Source organism: Colossoma macropomum, unplaced genomic scaffold (genome assembly GCF_904425465.1).
Source record: "Colossoma macropomum unplaced genomic scaffold, Colossoma_macropomum, whole genome shotgun sequence".
Classification (NCBI taxonomy): Eukaryota; Metazoa; Chordata; class Actinopteri; order Characiformes; family Serrasalmidae; genus Colossoma; species Colossoma macropomum.
The window spans coordinates 34026824-34046140 of record NW_023494793.1 but is presented as its reverse complement, the minus strand read 5'-3'; the positions used below and the strand labels follow the sequence as shown (position 1 = coordinate 34046140).

Below are 19317 nucleotides of genomic sequence, written 5' to 3'. Positions count from 1 at the left end.
CTCCCAGTGCTTGGCATTGTGTATTTTGATCTTAGTCTAGTATGTAGCTGCTCGGCCATGGAAACTCATTTTATGAAGCTCTTGACACATCAACACAACATATTTTACTGATGTTGCTTTCAGAGGCAGTTTGGAACTCTGTAGTGAGTGATTTGACAGAGTATAGGCGTTGTGCACTTCAGCACTTGCTCTGCAAGTTTGTGGGGTCTACTGTTTTGTGGCTGAGCTGTTGTTGCTCCGAGGTGCTTTCATTTTACCATAATAGCACTTACCGTTGACAGGGGCAGATCTAGCAGGACAGAAATTTCACAAACTGACTTGTGGCAAAGGTGGCACCCTATGATTGTGGGTTTCTTCAGTGCGACCCAGTATACTCAATGATTATCTATCAAGACTGCAAGGCTGTGCGCGTAATTTTATCCAGTTGTTTGCAATGGGTTTGACTGAAATACCTGAATTCAATAATTAGGAGGAGTGTCTGTGTTCTTTTGACTATACAGACAATGAACACATTTTGAAGAAATGTGTGCTGCTTTCTATCCATGCTTATTTCAACATGCTAAGCTTATCACTCATGAACATGCCCACAAGGTTTTTAATCTAGTGTAGACAGTTTAATCATCCCTCAAAAGAGCTTAGTAATGGTGAGTACCTGGATTGTCACACTGATTCATCAGACTACTCAGGCTTTAGCAGGAACTTAAGTGGCAAAGAAGCTGTTTGTTCCTCTTTAGAGTTTGTCTACCACCTAACATGCGCCGATTTTGAAACAAGTATTAATTGATAGCATAAATAAACAAACACTAATTGTTGTATAAGTATTATAAATATGTTCTCCTAACATGTAAAAAGTAAGTGTATTCTGAATACTACCATTTTAAAATGTTTAGCATAGACTGAATACAGATCATTTCCATATTGTGGAAATGCATTCCGAATACTTGAATTCTTCTACATCCCAGTCCTGAACATTGTTGCATTAGGTTAAATTTTTGGTCAGTGCATAATTAATAAATATCACTTACAATTAGATTAAAAGAAATGCAAAGAAATGTAAATTTATGTATGTAAATGTGTATCACACATTTAAGCGATGGTAAAGTTTCTGTTCTTTTGTGAAACTTAACTAATCTGTGATGAATATACTGTTCCTTTGTGTTATTTATCTACTGGAAACATTTCTGTATGTGTCAGGGTTTTTATTGTTAGCTGTTCCTCCAGAGGGAAAGATTCGTGCAAGGTCAGGCAGCACCTGACTTTCTAGTCACCTGTGTTTTTTTCACATCTGATGATATGGAAACGTAAGAACAGCAACAAAATTTCATAAATTAATCAAATTATTTTCTGGTTTTCAAATATAAATTGTGTTTTGGGCTCTAAACCCAAAATAATAACATGAAATATGTCTTATGCAGTACAGTGATTATCTCTTATTATTTATTTAATTTTTACCAGCTCCTAATAACACTGCAAAAATAATATATTAATGAACTTACTGAGGCGCTGAATTAAAGCTCTTTATGTATTTGTTCATTTATGGTATAATTTATGAGTTTATGCCAGTGAAGAAAAGATACACATACTTAAAGCAGTGTTGTTTCGATCACCTAATTTCTTTAAAACTTAATCCTTTGTTTGCCTGCCTTACCCTGTTCACACCCTCTTAAATATTACCTGGAATAACCCTTATGAATAATAGTGTAGAAAACAGGCGTGACACAATGTCATTTTTCCCCTGTGAGAAGCCTATAAGATCTCATAATCCACACAGTAGAAATGTAGGTTTATAACAGCAGCATATCTTATATTACCAAGCATTGAAAAACATGGAGACATTGAATATGGAGCATTAGATTTATTTGGAAATATAATGTTCAATATGTTCTTATCTGCTATGAGCACACATTTCAGTGCATATGACTTATTACATGACCTAAGTTTAAATAGGCCTACACTGAGAGCCAAAGTAAACCAACTATGACTTTGTGTTTCTGAACCAAACACTGTTTTGTGTGGGTGAGAGTACGACAGCATTTCAGAGAAAACCAGATAATGGTGTGTTTAGTGCAAAGTGCATGAATGTGAAAACCAAGAGTCAGGAACAGTGGCACTTATTCTTGTGCTATCTTCATTTCTCCTTCAAGTAATCTTTTCCACTAGCTTGCAGTCTTCCACTCTCTCTCTCTCTCTCTCTCTCTCTCCCTTATATGCATTTAAAAGTCAATGTTTTTGTAGTCATTGGTACATCGGTATCTGTTGTCTGCGAATCTGGTGCACACCAAGTGAGGCAGGCAGGGGCAGGTGTGATGCTGTCTCTTCCCAGGGAAAGGTACCTGTACAGAGAAGTAGGAGAAATACACCTCAACATGTTATTATTTATTACTCCTAAATATGACTTTTTTATTAACAACACCATATTTGACCAAATATGCATGATCAAAAACAGTATCTTAAGAAAACAAGTCCCAATGCCATAGATAAAGATATATAGATCATAGAACACTAAACACAATATAATGCAATTCATCATCATCATCATCACTTTTATTTACATAGTGCCTTTTCTATGTTTAAGGACACTTTACAACCAATTCAGTGCAGTTCATTTCAATTCAAAAGTTGCAATTCAATTGATATACAGTGTATCATCACTGACTAAAGAAAGAAATGTATCTCCAAAATAGTAATTTTACAGGAGAAGTCAAAAATGTTCTGAACTTCTAATGTAAGTTACTGTAAAGAGGTTTCATGATGAGTGATTTTGGAGCTTTTCAAAATTTCTGGACAATGTGAGGTTCAGCTGTGGTGCTTAAATGAGCTAGAAATAATAAAATAAACAAAAATTGAGATTTTTTTTTGCATGGAAAAGATGTGTGAAAAGAGGTCAGTATTCATCTAACTGTGATGTGTCCTTTCCATTCTTTAGTTGAAACAGTCTTCATTCACTGTCTCTTTGGCTCTCCCACCTCAGCATCTGCACGGTTTTAATATCTCAGCATCAGCGAGATGGACAAGGAGAGAGATGTATAACACTGATCTCTGATCTCTCTCTCAGACAGTCAAGAACCTGATCTCAGTATAAGATACACTTGTCAGCAGCGCTGCAGCTGCCCTATAAGCCAACACGGCCTCACAGCTTAAAATGTGGCCTGAGCAAAGGATAGAGCACCTTTTATATTTTTGCTTTTCCGATATGTTAAACTCAACAAAGAAATAGAAATTGTGCACTAAAATTAAATTAAAATAAAGTGTATCTATAATGATGAAGGGAGCTGTAGATAGTTCAGATCATGAATTTAGCTATAAAAATATTTAGCGGTCATACATTTATTCCCAAAACATTTGGATGAACATAAAGACTTGGATGAAATAACATTTAAATCTGCATTATATAAATTATTATTGTATTTAAAACAACAAAAATTAATATGACAACTGATTCCAAACTTTTGGAAGGTAGAGTATATAGAGTCATGAAATATAATGCTGATATATTGTATTCATAACATTCTCTGTATTAAAATCAGAATCCTTAACGCTAATGGTACTCCATAATTTAATTTACCATAATTGCATGTTCCCTCATGCAGATGTATAAAAGCTCCATTGCTGGGTATCGGAGGCACTGTCCACCCCTGCCTGCCTGTACATAAGATCTGTCAGTAATCATTCCTTCTTCCACTCCCTCTCTTCCATTCTCTAAATATGTGTATGCTGCAGTTCACTCTTAAAAAATAAATATTTCTAAACTGTTCTTGGTTTCAATGTATGGGTCTATAAAAACTTACATTTTGCAGAATTTCTTTAAATCTTTAAAAAGGTTCTTTACATTCACAGTTATAAAAATCTATTGAACGGTTCTTTAGGGAATCAAAGAACCACACCAAAGAACTATTTTTGCCAACTTTATGAAAATGTGTACCTTATGGCTGAAAGGATGGCACTCATCTCCCTCTAGCCCTTGTGGCGTGCACATCCGCAGGCCCCTCAGCCACAGGCTGACTGCGCAGCACAGCCCCATGCCACACTGGACGTCTCGGTCACATGCCTAACACACACATATTAAGCATACGTTCATTCTCACACGTACACACATGCAAACATAACCATGTCACGCAGTGCGTCACACTGTCATACAGACACTCCATCATATATAAATGACATTAAAAATTATAGCCTTTGTACTCTTAACAAAAACATACTACACTGTAACTGAGGTGGAACCCTCAAGAGTACGTATTCAGTACCTTTAGTCAGGGAACATAACTGTACTAAATTTTGTTGCAATTATATTTTAATCTCTTGACCCCTGGGTTCTTATTTCATTTTTGTATTTTAATACAAGGAACAAATATGCAAATTTCCTTTGGGAAAAATACTTATTTAAGGTACTCAGTTGAACCTTAAGACCATCATTGTACTTTTGTGGGTACATTTACATTATTTGTAACTTGATGAACAAAAACCTGCACTGTGCTCTTTTTTTCTGTACAGTGTAACATACTTTGCTTGTTACTTAAGCTTAACTGTTAGCTAATACAATCAAAATGGCAATAAAATGACAATAATGGGCTTAACAGTAAAGAAAAAATCAGATCTAGTGCAGACACTGTAAAAGGTCAAAAATATCAGGCGTTGTTTGTATCAAATATACTAGACTCGCATGTGATATGTTATTTTATTTATTCATTTATTTGTTTGTTTGTTTCCAACCCATGAAGTCCTTTTGTATACATTATTTTATGTAAAACTCATTTTTAAGGTTTTTATAGTGTTTCATTTTGAGTTATTTTGAATTAGATGTAATAAACTACAGCTTTTAAACTATAGAAAAAATCATATTAATGCATAGATTAACTGAATTTCAGTGAAGAAATTTCATCTTAGTCCCTTTACTGTAATTCCTGTTTAATCATCTGTCTCATTTTTTTAAGCTATTATAATTTTGTTATAATATCATTTTTAATGGATGCCTCAAATTTGTTCAGCATGACATCTATTGAATTCAGGCAGTTGGTTGAAATGAAATGAAATTAAAACCTGCACTTGGTTCTTTTCAAAACAGATCAATGCTGTTAATCTCTTTTAAACAGTACTTGTCAGTAGTATTGATGTTAGGAGGACTTACCCCAGTGATGACAGCACATCTGCAGCCACTCAGAGACACCAGGAGTACTGAGAATAAGACCACCAGGCTCATAGCAGCAACTCCACACCAGACTATTAGGCTCTCACTATCTTTCCGTTTCCTTGCCCCCCCTGTAACCCTATCTTTCTATCTGTCTCTTTAATTTTCTCTCTCTTCTGGAAGAAGGCTTTCAGATGACCTCGTTTGTTTTAGTTTGAAGGAAATGAGATAGTGGACTCCTGTCCTACTCTGTGTCAGATCCTTTCTTCTTCTTCTTCTTCTTCTTGCCGGTGTCCTGGGTCAAAGAAGCTCTGGTAACTTCTAAAATCAGACTCCAGGCTTTCTCTCTCTTTATCTCCCCTCACCCCTCACCACCCCCTCCCCCCACCTCCATCTCCGCAGGGTCCTCGTCATCCCACTCTATATGACGCTGGACAGGTCGATAAAGCTACGCTATTCAGTGTATCTCAGGATGCTTCCCTTTAAATGTTCCTTTGAGTCAAATGGAGTAATTTGTGGCAGTACTCACAAGTTACATTGCGAGGCTGACGTCAGCGTTATTAAATATAAACAGTCATCATCAAAGAAATCATGGAGATGGCAATCTACATGACCCGATACCTTAAGAGGAATATATTATGATACATAGAGGAAGAAACAATTTCTCCTCTTTTGAGCTGATCAGAAGAGCTTTTTTCCCCCATCTAAACGTCAGGTTTTTTCGATTACGTACAGAATGGATTTTTCATGTCGAAAAGAATTCAGCAAACCTGCAATAACAAATTTCCTGCATGCAAGGCCCAGGTGCAGCTAACAGAAATAAATTCATTTACCATCCTATTCTTCTATTAGATGACCATCTCAGAGAACACCATGCCCTATGACCATGACCTTGTTATTTCCGTCATGCTACTCTTCCACCTTTATATGACCCTGATGTCTGTGGTCGAGGTTTTTGAGCTTAAGAATATCAGTGAACGTCACGTAAGTTCTCCGAAGATGAGTCATCGGAGAACAGAGTTGGCCAGAGTAAGTTTTTATTTCCGTTTACATGTAACCCCATGAAAGCATTCAGCTTGCAGGTAGATCACAACAAATTAAGCACTTGTCACTGTTCTTGAGAAATAGCAGCCTACAGTCACGCAGTGATATAATTCACCCTGTCGTTCACTGACATCCTCAATTTGCACGTCTAAGAATGCCACTCAGGCTGAGATGGTTAGGCGCATGTGACGTTGCGTCCACTTAGGCTTGGATACTTCCTTAACCAATGATACTTTACCACAGCGGCCTCATATGCTCACTGTACAGAATGTGAAACAGAACATGGATTTAAGGAAAGCTGAATCTCAGGGATTCAGGCTGTGGGAAATCACAGGTCTTTTTTGTTAAGCTCCTCCCTGCCACTATATCAAAGTTAGAGCTGCTAGGTTCATGGCCTTGAAGTGTGGCAAATGCCATGTTCATTGTGTACATTTCAGCTCAAATCAATCATGACACAAGATGACATTTTGACTCCTGAATAGCACGCTGCAGAACTGTTCAAACTGCTTACCGTACACTATACAGTACTGTGCAAAGGTCAGAGACCAACCTTTGTTTATTTAATTTCACATCAAAACAGCCATTAAGTACAAGTTAATCATTTTATATGAGATCTTTCTGAAAAGATCAAACATACGATAATCCACTTGCATAAGGAAGGGGAAGGTCAAAGGAAAATAAGTGTAAAAAAACATGAGCTTCCAAAACTGGATTCAGAGAAACTGGGACTTCTGACAACCGTGGTAGACCACCAAAACTATCACTGTCAGAAAAACAGTACTTAAAGCTTTCGTCTTTGAGAGATAAGAGAAAATCACAAAACCACAATTACAGACTGTAGTCCATCTGTTTCTCTGCATACTTTGTTAGCTGGACTAAAAATAGTTCACCAACCAAAAATATCCAGCCAACAGCGTCCTGTGGGCAGCGTCCTGTGACCACTGATGAAGGACTAGAGGATGACCAACACAAACTGTGCAGCAGCAGATGAGCTATCATCTCTGACTTCTTCATCTGCAAGGTGGACTGACAAGGTAGGAGTGTCTAATAGAGTGTACAGTGAGTGGACACAGTGTTTAAAAACTCCAGCAGCACTGCTATGTCTGATTCACTTGTACCAGCACAACACACACTAACATACCACCACCACGTCAGTGTTACTGCAGTGCACATAAATGTTTTGAGTTTACAGCACACGAAAATGTGCTGAAATTATTGTCTGTCATAATCAACCATATGCCACAGATGCAGCAGACAGATATTATGTTTAGAAAAGCTGGAGTATCCCTTTAAGCTGTGCTGTTGAATTTCAAATATAACATTCGATTAACTACAGTGAGGGTAAAGCCACATTAAAGGCTCCAGGGGTGAAAATGCGGGGGCGGAGTGGTGCTATTCATGGCAGTTGTATTTCATGTATCTCCCCGGCATTTTGAATTAGAGGTGAATAAATTATCCGAAGTGGCGGCGACGTGCGTGAGGTATGACAGCCTGGGAGGTGTTGCGTGTGCCTGTTAGATTCTGATTTAGAGCGAGTTGGAGCGTAAAGTGCCATAGGTTAGTCAGCAGGGCATCACTGGGCTGCAGTGGGGAAGATGTATGCCTCTGATTCACCAGCCAAATAATTATATTGCACCTTTTTGCCCTGTCAGCACAGCCGTCTGGCCTATGTCTTGCAGGAAAGGGTAGAAATCATCCATGGGGAGAGAGTCTGAGCAGGCTGAGAGCATCCTTTGGCTATAATATAAAACCACTGTAGAGTTCCAATTTGGCAATAGAGAAGTGGCCACTTGTATAAAGTAAGTTAATTGGAATTTTTGCCACCATTTTAATTCAGTGTGTGAACTTGTGATGGAGTATTCATTCATTCCAGTCCAAGTGATTCAGTTGAAAAGCCTAATGAGTAAGCCAAGCATGATAGTGGCAAAGAAAAACTCCCCAAGACCAAGGTATGAGAATAATAATGAATAAGGGAGTGAATAATGATAATATACAATAATGTATAACTAATAAAGAAATAGTGTGAGGCAGGTGTGTTGGAGTGAATAGTTTTAGTTAGGTGGTCAAACTAATATGTTTATTTATTTCTTATTATTTTTTTAATGACTTCATTATGTCACATTTCATAGCAAATGAACCACCAGAAAGGTCTAAAGACACTTGGATGAAAATCTCATCAAATTAACCTCCAGAATATTAAAAGATATAAAAAAAACTCCTAACAACCTTCAAGACCTGGTAGACAACCAAACCTTAACTATCACATAAACAGTAATTAAAGGTAAATCTTTGAAAGATAAGAGACAATCAAGCTCCACTCTTGCTCAGATCTGAATAAACCACAGGTGTTTCTGTCCATCTTTCCACTGTGAGAAGACAAATTTTGCAGAATTTGCAAATGAATCAAAGAAGCTGCTGGTGTTCAGAACAATGAACTGACCTTTCCACAGTCTAGACCTGAACATCATTGAATGCGTTTGGGATTACTTGGATAGTGAGAAGCAGAAAAAGGTACTATTTAGGTGGTGGATCATTCTCAGCACTGCAGTAACACTGACATGGTGGTGGTGGTGTGTTAGTGTGTGTTGTGCTGGTCTGAGTGGATCAGACACAGCAGTGCTGCTAGAGTTTTTAAGCACTGTGCCCACTCACTGTCCACTCTATTAGACACTCCTACCTTGTCAGTCCACCTTGTAGATGTAAAGTCAGAGACGATAGCTCATCTGCTGCTGCACAGTTTGTGTTGGTCATCCTCTAGTCCTGCATCAGTGGTCACAGGATGCTGCCCACAGGAAACTGTTGGCTGAATATTTCTGGTTGGTGGACTATTCTCAGTCCAGCATTGACACTGAGGTGTTTAAAAACTCCAGCAGCACTGCTGTGTCTGATCCACTCAGACCAGCACAACACAAACTAACACGGCACCACCACATCAGTGTCACTGTAGTGCTGAAATTGTGCCTATGTGGTAAGTATAGGTAGGAGGTGATAAAATGGATGATGAGTGTAGAAACAAGGAGGTGGTTTTAATGTTATGGCTGATCAGTGTGCCTTTTCAAAGAGGTCCCAGATGATACATTCAACAAAAAGAATGAGATCATTCCTTATCCTGTTATTTGACCTGTGGTAAAATACACATCATATTATACAGGGCATATTATGTTTATTAAACATATTCATCAAGAACACAAAATGAAGAAATGTATCTATATAGGAAGCATCCCATTTAAGCTGTTCATAAAACAGTATATTCAAGTTAGGCTGATTTGATTTTGATGCCTTAAAATAGTACTTAAGTGCTCTACTTGCATTTCCTATTTGCATAAATATTGAGTTCATAAAAAAACTCAATTTAAATATGATTGACCGCTGGCTTACTTGCCTAGGAGCAATAGGAGGAAATAAGAGGCATGTGAGATGAGAACTGGCATTTCTTATTGATCTGATATGGAAGATCTAAAACCTGTCCTTACACTAATCTCTCTGACTACTCTGCCAAGCAGTGATCAATGTGTAAAATGCTCAGGAGGATATACAGTCAGTCAGGAAGGCTAAATCCACAGCAGTGGTCTTTTCAAAATAATAAAAAAGGAAGAATTTGATAAGAAACTCCTGCAGGGTCTTCAAACAGAAAAGTCTTTCATGTCTTTTGAGCTAGAGTCTCCTTGTCAGAATCAATTCTTGAAAAAAAAAAAGATGTCGGCAAACACAAAAGACAAAGTTTTGCAGTATCATTGTCACTGGATGGAGAAAGCAATACAGATTTCTGATAAGAACATATACCCTTTTAAGAGTTGGTGAGGAGAAGAATTGGTCTTTTCATGGTATTACAGTCAGTGAAGAGGGTTCATCTGATATCCACATTCACAGTGGGCACTACCGTCCCCCAAAGACCTCACTGACAATAGCAGCTAAATGTGAGCTTAACATCCGGTTGCCGGGATGGTTTCCATGTGCTCTTGCAAAGAAAGGTTGACATACAGTGGTAGTCTGCTTATTTCCAGAGGTAAAAATGAGCTGTGTTGGACAAATGTGTCTCTGCTGAAGTCAAAGCAAGTATAAATAACTTTATACACGAAGCTATGGCTCATCTCAGTAAGGTTATATACATTCATATACACAGATCAGGCATAACATTATGATCACCTCCTTGTTTCTACGATCACTGTCCATTTTATCAGCTCCACTTACAACATAGGTGCACTTCGTAGTTCTACAATTACAGACTGTAGTCCATCTGTTTCTCTGCATACTTTGTTAGCCCGCTTTTACCCTGTTCTTCAGTGGTCAGGCCCCCCATGGATCCTCACAGAGCAGATACTATTTGGGTGGTGGATCATACTGAGCACTGCAGTAACACTGACGTGGTGGTGGTGTGTTAGTGTGTGCTGTGCTGGTCTGAGTAGATCAGAAACAGCAGTGCTGCTGGAGTTTTTAAACACTGTCCACTCACTGTCCACTCTATTAGACACTCCTACCTTGTCAGTCCACCTTGTAGATGAAGAAGTCAGAGATGATAGCTCATCTGCTGCTGCACAGTTTGTGTTGGTCATCCTCTAGTCCTTCATCAGTGGTCACAGGACGCTGCCCACCGGACGCTGTTGGCCACCACCACATCAGTGCTGAAAATAATCCACCACCCAAATAGTACCTGCTCTGGGGGGGTCAATGGGGGTCCTGACCATTGAAGAACAAGGTAAAAGGAGGCTAACAAACTATGATGAGAAACAGATGAACTACAGTCTGTAATTGTAGAACTACAAAGTGCACCTATATAGTAAGTGGAGCTGATAAAATGGACAATGAGCGTAGAAACAAGTAGGTGGTCATAATGTTATGCCTGATCGATGTGTGTATATATATATATATGTATGTATGTATATATATATATATATATATATATATATATACATATATATATATATGATATATATATATATGTGTGTGTGTGTGTGTGTATTGTATACATATATTGAAATATATTTGAATATTTGAAACATTTCCTGAAAGAGTCTTCTATTGAATCTCATCCAGATAAATACAAGCACAAACATATGCCCATTCCAGCCAGGTAGAGGAGAAAAAAGCCTTTATTTTCTCCTCCTGCTCTGTATCTGGCAGCAGTATGTCGACATTTTGACTTTCAAAATGACATTTTCTCAAACCTTTGACATAATGTCTTGAAATAATGACTTATTATCTTCCATAACATATAATACCTCGTTATTTCGAGATAGCACGTCTAAATGTCGAGAAATTTAATCAGTTAGAGGTGCTTAAAACGTTGCTGCCACAAACAGAGAATTAGGAAAAATACAGGCGTTTTCTGTCACTCCCTACCAGAAATCACAACAGGTTTTGTTTTCTGTCAGACCCGCATGTCTTTTAGCCGCTAGATGGCGCCGCTCTATTAACGCTTGCACTTGGCAGCGTTTAATCCTCATAGGCTTCCGTAGCAAACCGATCACATGTTATGCTGTCACCTGATTACTGAAGTTACCCGCATAGCAACTGGGGTAATAGTGCAGCTTTTCCACTTTCTCAAATTAGTTTAAAAATATTTTATTCGTTATTATGGAGGCAACTCTAGAGCAGCACCTCGACGACACGTGAGTGTGCATTTCAGTTATTACTCTGTCGTTGTTTCTCTGAGCTGTGGTGGTTCGTACGATTCTGAATTTAGCTTCTCTTTAGACTTATCGGTTCCTCCTTAAATGGTGCAGCAGTTACATTATGGTGCTTAGGCTTCGGGTTCGTGTCTTTTTTGGGTGGAACTGCTGCACCATTTAAGGTGGAACGGATGATTCCGGTAAGAAGCCAGCTTCAGCCTCACTGGTTTGTATGGTGTGATTGGTTTTTAATGTTTCGCTGTGTTTACTGTGTTTCTGAAGCCTGTAACATCTACAAATGTGTTTCTTTATGTTAGAATGAAAAATCCTGCTATTGTTGGGGTTTTATGTACGGACGCCCAGGGTCACAATCTTGGATGTAAGTATCACTCAGTACTGTATAGTAAATTACAACTTTTTTTCTTACGAAAATGTTTGGTTCCTCTTTAACACCCTTAAATGGCCAAAGTTTTATTACACAATTCTATAACTTAACAATATGTTTGCATTGAAGTCCCTGTAGTTACTCAATAATAAGCCTTAGTCTGTAATAAGCCTGGGTTTTATTGGATTTTAACTTGCATCTTTTTTCTGGTTTAAATGACCATGTGTGAATGCCCCCTCTACTTTTGACCGGTAAAGTAATTTTACACTATCAATTTTTCTAAGAAATGTGGAGATTTGTCCTAGTTTGCCTAAACGGTTATTGCTGGCATGTGCAGATACAGCAAACTTTTAAGTGTAAGCATTTCATATATTGTTGTTAATAACAATGAAACCAAGCAACCCTTGAAACCCTTGTCATGGGTCCAGCAAACAGCATATCACATCACTCATTTTATTCATAAATGGCATACAGCCCTGCCTAACCTCTAAAGTCTTATCACATGAGTTCTGTCATATCTGGAAAATGTTGCTTAAATACTTCCCTAAAATTCCACCAAGTATCCATCAGATTTCTCAGCCGTGTTTGTAATTAGCCAGGAGACATTTTGCTTCAGTTGTGTTGCTGATAGAGTGAGTTTGAATGTTTAGAAGGTGTTTTAATGTTTCATTTGGATATTTCCACACTGCAAGGTTTACATCAGGGATCAGTGATGGGAGGAAGTAGAAACAGTAGACTGTTATTACCCAACTTTTTTAGGGGATAGTGTAGAATACATTCACAGTTCATTTCTGATGCTCTGTCAGTTTGGAGTCACGTTCATAGTGATGTTTTAACTGTCCAAAACCAAGAAAAGTCCCAGAGTGTCAGTGACTGGGTAGTATTGAGGGGGGAGAAGTGCAGAAAAACCAGACTTGAGTGAAAGTAAGGGTTTCTCTATCAAAATTTTACTCAAAAAAAGTGGAGGTATGGAGACAAAAATGTACAAGGGCTGAAGCTATAAAAGTATCGACATTTCAACAAACTCAAACATCAGAAAGTAAAAAGTAGATGTTGTAATGAATAAATTAAAAGTTTTCTTTGGTGGTGTGTGGTGTGGTGACTAATTATCAGTACTGGTCTTTGTACAAAGACTAGTTAGCAGAGTTGAGCAGTTTCATTGTACACTGATGTGAATTTGGTTGGATGTTTTAATAAACACAGTAAATGAAAGCAACTGATTGGCAAGAGTAAAATAGAAAAAATCTCCTGGCCTTTTGAAATGTTTTTTTGAAATACTCTACTAGAGTAAAAATAACTGTGTACTTTTACTCAACTACATTTTCAAAGGAATATATATATATATGTATTTTCCTTTGACAATGTTTTTGAGTAAAAGTACACAGTCATTTTTAATAATACTCTAGTAAAGTACAAATCTCTCAAAAACAACATACTAAAGTACAGTACTAACTCAAGTATTTTCCATCCCGGATAGTGTTTAACTAATCAGGATTTTTAAAGCCTTTTAAACTATTCAAGCTGATTCAAACCAGTGTGTTGATTTCTAACAGGATAACTTGGAGTTACTTTAAGTTTGAAGAGTAGAAAAGAACTGTGTTTTTCACTTGTCGTGTGTGCCTGCAGGCCGTGGCTCCCTGTCTGATGAGCATGGAGGAGTTGTGTCTGTTTTGGCTAAACAGGCTGCCTCTCTAGCTAAAGACCCAACAGACTCCCCTACTGTGTGTCTTGAGTCTGACACTGGGTAAGATACATGTACCGGCTTATATAGTACTTCATACAGCTTCTAGTTCATTAGGCACACTGTTCACTGTAATCCCACTTTGTAGGCTTGCTTTTACTAACTATAGTCCATCTGTTGCTACACAGTTTATCGCTTCCCCCCCATGTACTCTGGTGGGTGGACCATAGGATGACTAGATATTATTTGAGTGGTGGACCATTCTCAGCAGAGCAGTGACACTGACATGTTAGTAGCATGTTAGTGGATGTTGTACTGGTGTGAGTGTATCAGACAGTGTTGTGGCAAGTTTTTACACACCTCATTATGCTTGTTTCCATTAACCCTACTTTTGGTGATAAAAATGCTTTATTTATTAAAGTCATGTCCTGCAAAAGAATTGCTGTTGTATAAGTCTTGGTTTATCAATCAAAAAGTTGGAATTGATATGTTTTCATCTTTAATTCCATGTGTACCTTTTTTCTTTTTCTCAAAAAAAAAAAAATCTAATAGGACATCTCTTAACAATTAACAGCTATCTATTAACACATTTTCTGCAAAAGGTGAACGAAAAAAGTTTTATCCACATTCATATTACCATCAGTTTCTATTTCCATAGCCTACAATGACAAATATTTTGAATTATTAAAGCATTAATGTTTTTTGTAAAAGTGGAAACATAGCTAGCTAGTGTCACTGCTAGGTTAAGAATAGTCCATCAACCAAAATATGCATGGAGATGAACTATAGTCTCTGACTGTACACGTACAAGTTCTGCCATCAAGGTAAGGTTAGTAAAAACAAAACTTTAAAAACAACATAGGCTCATCTTCAGTGCAATGCTAAGCTTAATTTAGTTCTAAAGGCACTGGCCTATGATGGATAGCCTAACTTGACTTTAAGTCCTCAGTTATCATCCAGCTGCTCAATAGAGAGGATATATTAATATTTCCTTTGAGTGTTACGTTTGAAATTTTTAAACTTTATTTTAAATACAGTGTCTGTAGACTAGTTTGTGGTAGCGATTCATGAGTGTACACTGCTTTCTGAGTTGACTCTACAAATGTTGTCTATAAAATAGTTAAATATATGTTATTGTAATTATTTTTAATTATTGTATAAAACTATCTATTATGTACTTGAATAATGCACTTTATTGTTGCAGGAATGTGTTGGTGAGAACACACGGAACCATCACAGTAGCTGTACACAAGATCGTGTCATGAAGTCTTCTGGTTTTTGCCACTGAACTGTAACTCTGCATGTACACATACTCATGATCATTGTTTTTTCATGATTTGCTCTGCTTTTAACCTTTTTTTTGTTTTTGAGTGGTTAAGAAATTTTTCAGTACGTATATTGTATATTTGTTTGCTAATGTTTTGATAACTCAGCTTTTTCAGTTTTTGTTCATTCAATAAATTATTAAAAAAAAACAAAAAAAACCCCAACAAAACAAATCCTGATTATTTTAGCACAAGATGTTAGGCCTGACAGTTAACACATGAATTACTGTTAAGTATCTGAAGTGCTTAATGTAGTAAAATTCATAACACAAAGGATACTATTTTAGAAGGATAGTTGTGCTCTATATTGAAAAAAAGTCTTTGTTTTAAATGTTGTTTGAGTCGGGTGCTGTTTGGGAAAACATCCATTGAGAGAAAAGAGACAAGAAAAGATTAAAAAAACTCAGAACCAAGGAGCTGCTTAAATTAAAAAGTCTTTTTTGTATTGACATGTCCTGGCTGGGCTCATCAAAAAGCCCATATGTGGCAGCTTGTGCCTTCTTCAGGGAATAATACAAATAAGCTAAAGGAAGGTGTGTATATATACATGCCAGGTTCATTAGTCAGGCACAAACACAGATGTCTGATCAGTCAGGTGAAAGTTGAGCCAACTAGACTAATTAACTTGGCCTGTATACAAACACGTTTATTAAGCTTATTTGCATTATGCCCTGAAGAAGGCATGAGCTGTTATGCGTGGGCATTTTTAAACAGCCAAGCTAGAACATGTCAATGCAATAAAGAAGTTTTAAGGAGTGCCTTGGTTGGGAGAGTTTTTTCCTCACTCTTTTTCCACAGTAAACAGATAACCTATTCTTAATAATGTAGTTTCCAACAAACCTTTATGCACTGACTGTGTGAAGTGTGGAATATATGTTTTCTGTTTCTGACGTGCAGCTCAGTGTACAGGACTTGCTTCCTTCTTGATCAGGATGGACCTGGAGAGATGGAGACTGTGGTCGTACAAAATGTTGCGCTGATCTGTAAATATAAACTCACTATAGACTGTTTCTCTGTATGCTTGATTAGCCCTCTTTCACCCTGTTCTTTAACGGTCAGGACCCTCACAGAGCAGGTATTACTTAAGTGGTGGATCATTCTCAGAACTGCAGTGACACTGATGTGGTGGTGGTGTGTTAGTGTGTGTTGTGCTGGTCTGAGCGGATCAGACACAGCATTGCTGCTAAAGTTTTTAAACACTGTTCACAAACTGTCCACTCTATTAGACACTCAACCTTGTAGATGTAAAGTCAGAGACAATAGCTCATCTGTTGCTGCGCAGTTAGTGTTGGTCATCTTCTAGTTCTTCATCAGTGGTCACAGGATACTGTTGGCTGGATATTTTTGGTTGGTGGACTTATTCTCAGTCCAGCAGTGACACTGAGGTGTTTAAAAACACACCCAGACCACATCAGTGTCACTGCAGTGCTGAGAATGATCCACCACCCAAATAATACCTGCTCTGTGGTGGTCATGTTGGGGTCCTCACCATTGAAGAACAGGGTGAAAGGGGGCTAACAAAGTATGCAGAGAAGCAGATGGAATACAGGCTGTAATTGTACAACTACAAAGTGCACCTGTAAAAGTAAGTGGAGCTGATAAAACAGACCAAGAGTGTAGAAATAAAGTGCTCAGTGAGTGTAGATCCAGCTAATTACAGCTATGGCCTTTGACTAGTCCTCCCATACATGTTGAAGTTATAAGAAGCATTTCAGCCTGGACTGTTTGGAAGGAGGCACAATACACGGCATCTCTATTTTTACAACACAATAACAGAAACAACCTCTTTAATTCTAAGGGGTAAAGAGGGGTTGGAGAATGGCCATGTGACCGTGAATTACAACTGTTTTAAGACAGAAAACCACACAAATGTCATAAGTGGACCTCAGCAGGAAAAATCATTTTAAATACAACACAAGAATAGTATGCACATTTTAGGTTGCTTAGTTGAAGTACCACTAGTTTCTCTCAAGGTGGCAGCAGTTGTAATACATTGTAACTACCCCAGCAATGCATTACAAATAAAGTGCCTGAACAAAGTACCCTTAAAGCACATTCAGGAATATTGAGAGAATCCTATCAAGATCCTTATCATTATACAGTTGTGCTGATGCAATACTGTTTGCATGAGCATTGAATTATTAACTCTTGCAGTTTAGTATTAATCCTCATTGCATTCACATTTCCACTCTCATGCATAACTGTAACAAGCATTTCTTGGATTTGAAATAATCATTGTTGAAATGTGAACGATCAGCCGTACCATTCATGTTCCGTTTCTGCTGAGCGCACATGTAGGCTGGAACAGTACATGCTCTGGATAACCTTTAACGGGAATCGAGATGATTAATCTGACCTCTTTAGTTTTTGGGATTTATTATCCATGAAGGAAGGTGACCTCTCTTTGGCCACATCCACTCCATATTGCACCATGACATAAGTCTGTGTGTTTCTACATGGGGCAAAGATCTTTTATCAGGGATGCATACTGCATTGATTAAAAGGTTCCGATTAATAGAACTTGGGACATTTTGGTTTTTCATTCGTTCCACTGAAATTCTACAGCCATTATGGACAGTTCCTTCATGCAAAGAATGAAGAGGTTATACTCTTAGCCAAAAGGGTTCTATATAGTACCCAAAATATTCTCTGACTGTGTAACAATAGTGAAACCCTTTTTGGTGCAGATACAAAACCATATGTAAAAGGTTAATTAAAGAACCATACATAACAGGTTTTCCATCATAGAGAGGAACCATGCAAAGAACCATTTAAGTGGTTCCTTGAGTTGTCTTGTTGGTATATATAACCACTGCCTTTACTCAAGAACACTTGAAGAACCTCCCTTCTTAAGGGTGTATGATTAATGTAAAGCTCAAAAACAGTAATGACGATCTAGGCAATGACAGAAATTAGACCTTAGACCAAACAAATATAACAGTATTAGCTGATAACTGGTGCCAAACAAATATAGCTATGGTCTTCTGCTTCCGTCTCAGGTTCTTCCTCTTGTGCATGCAGGAGTTTTAGGACTCATAGTTTCACTTGGATAAATGTATAGCATAAAACAAACTGTCCAAAGGAGTATTTGCCAAGGCACTTCAATGGGAGTGGTAGAATGCAATGGCTTATTACATTAACCACAGGTAACTACTTAAGTAATTTCCTGAATTATCAGATAAATGTAAGACAAGTGTTTTTGTCTTTTACGTGAGAAGATCCTGAGTATTATTGTAATCCATCTACATCCAGGATTTTGGATTATAATAATAAAGGTTATGCCTACCTCAAAGATAAAGGTGCCAACGAGTTCTTTGGAGCGATGCCATAGAACAGGCCTGCCAAAAGTGTAGCCTGCTGGCCAAAGTTAGCCTGTGAGGACATTTGATTTAACCCACCAGAAAGCCTCCTCACCTAATGAGAGAACAAACGTATTTTTAACACTATATACATTTTAAAATTGTACTTTGGAAGCATTTTAGTAACAAAAAATATAGTGCAGTGTTGTAAAATCCATGTTTGAAAGCTCAAATTTAATTACGCATTGTTTTTCTTTTTGGCTCTCAGCCCACCACAAACATTGCACTTTGGCCCCCTGATACAAAAAGTTTGGGCACCCCTGCCACAGAACAGTTATTGGTTGCCTAAAGAGCCTTTCACTGGATGGTTATTTAAGGAATCAGCTGAAACTGGGGGTGATCTGATACGTTTTCTTTAAAAACTACTAAGCTTAAAATTGAACTGTTTTTAATCAAAGCATTCTCATGATCCAGCTACTTAAACACTGTGCTACATTACATAATGTGAACATATTGTATTACAAGCTAAATGTAAAATAAAATGGGATTCTTTTTTTCAGTATACACTGTGCCATCTCTAGTTACATACTAAGCAGACTAAGCATACTCTAGTTACATACAAGCCAAGAACCATTTAGGAACCTTTATTTTAGGAGTGTAGGTGCTTCAGCATCTCCTCATGTCTGCTGTATCTCTGAAGTAGACATGACCTCTACACTAAGTCAAGACTAATGACACAGCCAAGTTGCAGGAGAGCCATTGCCCCGCTTGTAAAGGGTGAAAGTGTTGAGGCTGCTCTGGAGCTCTTGGCCTCTGCAGTAGGTCTCACGTCGAGTCTTATGGTGG

At 37.8% G+C, this 19317-nt stretch overlaps 2 protein-coding genes across 2 annotated transcripts; one reads left to right on the top strand and one right to left on the bottom strand.

Moving 5' to 3' along the window:
• Positions 1-1840: 1840 nt before the first annotated feature.
• prok1 (prokineticin 1) lies at positions 1841-5462 on the bottom strand. The gene is made up of 3 exons (XM_036578066.1): positions 5129-5462; positions 3923-4048; positions 1841-2333 (listed from the first exon to the last, which is right to left on the bottom strand). The coding sequence occupies exons 1-3, from the start codon at positions 5198-5200 to the stop codon at positions 2214-2216; spliced, it is 318 nt and encodes a 105-aa protein (XP_036433959.1). The 5' UTR covers positions 5201-5462; the 3' UTR covers positions 1841-2213.
• A 6176-nt stretch (positions 5463-11638) lies between these two features.
• lamtor5 (late endosomal/lysosomal adaptor, MAPK and MTOR activator 5) lies at positions 11639-15341 on the top strand. The gene is made up of 4 exons (XM_036579338.1): positions 11639-11781; positions 12099-12160; positions 13793-13910; positions 15052-15341. The coding sequence occupies exons 1-4, from the start codon at positions 11747-11749 to the stop codon at positions 15110-15112; spliced, it is 276 nt and encodes a 91-aa protein (XP_036435231.1). The 5' UTR covers positions 11639-11746; the 3' UTR covers positions 15113-15341.
• Positions 15342-19317: the final 3976 nt, after the last annotated feature.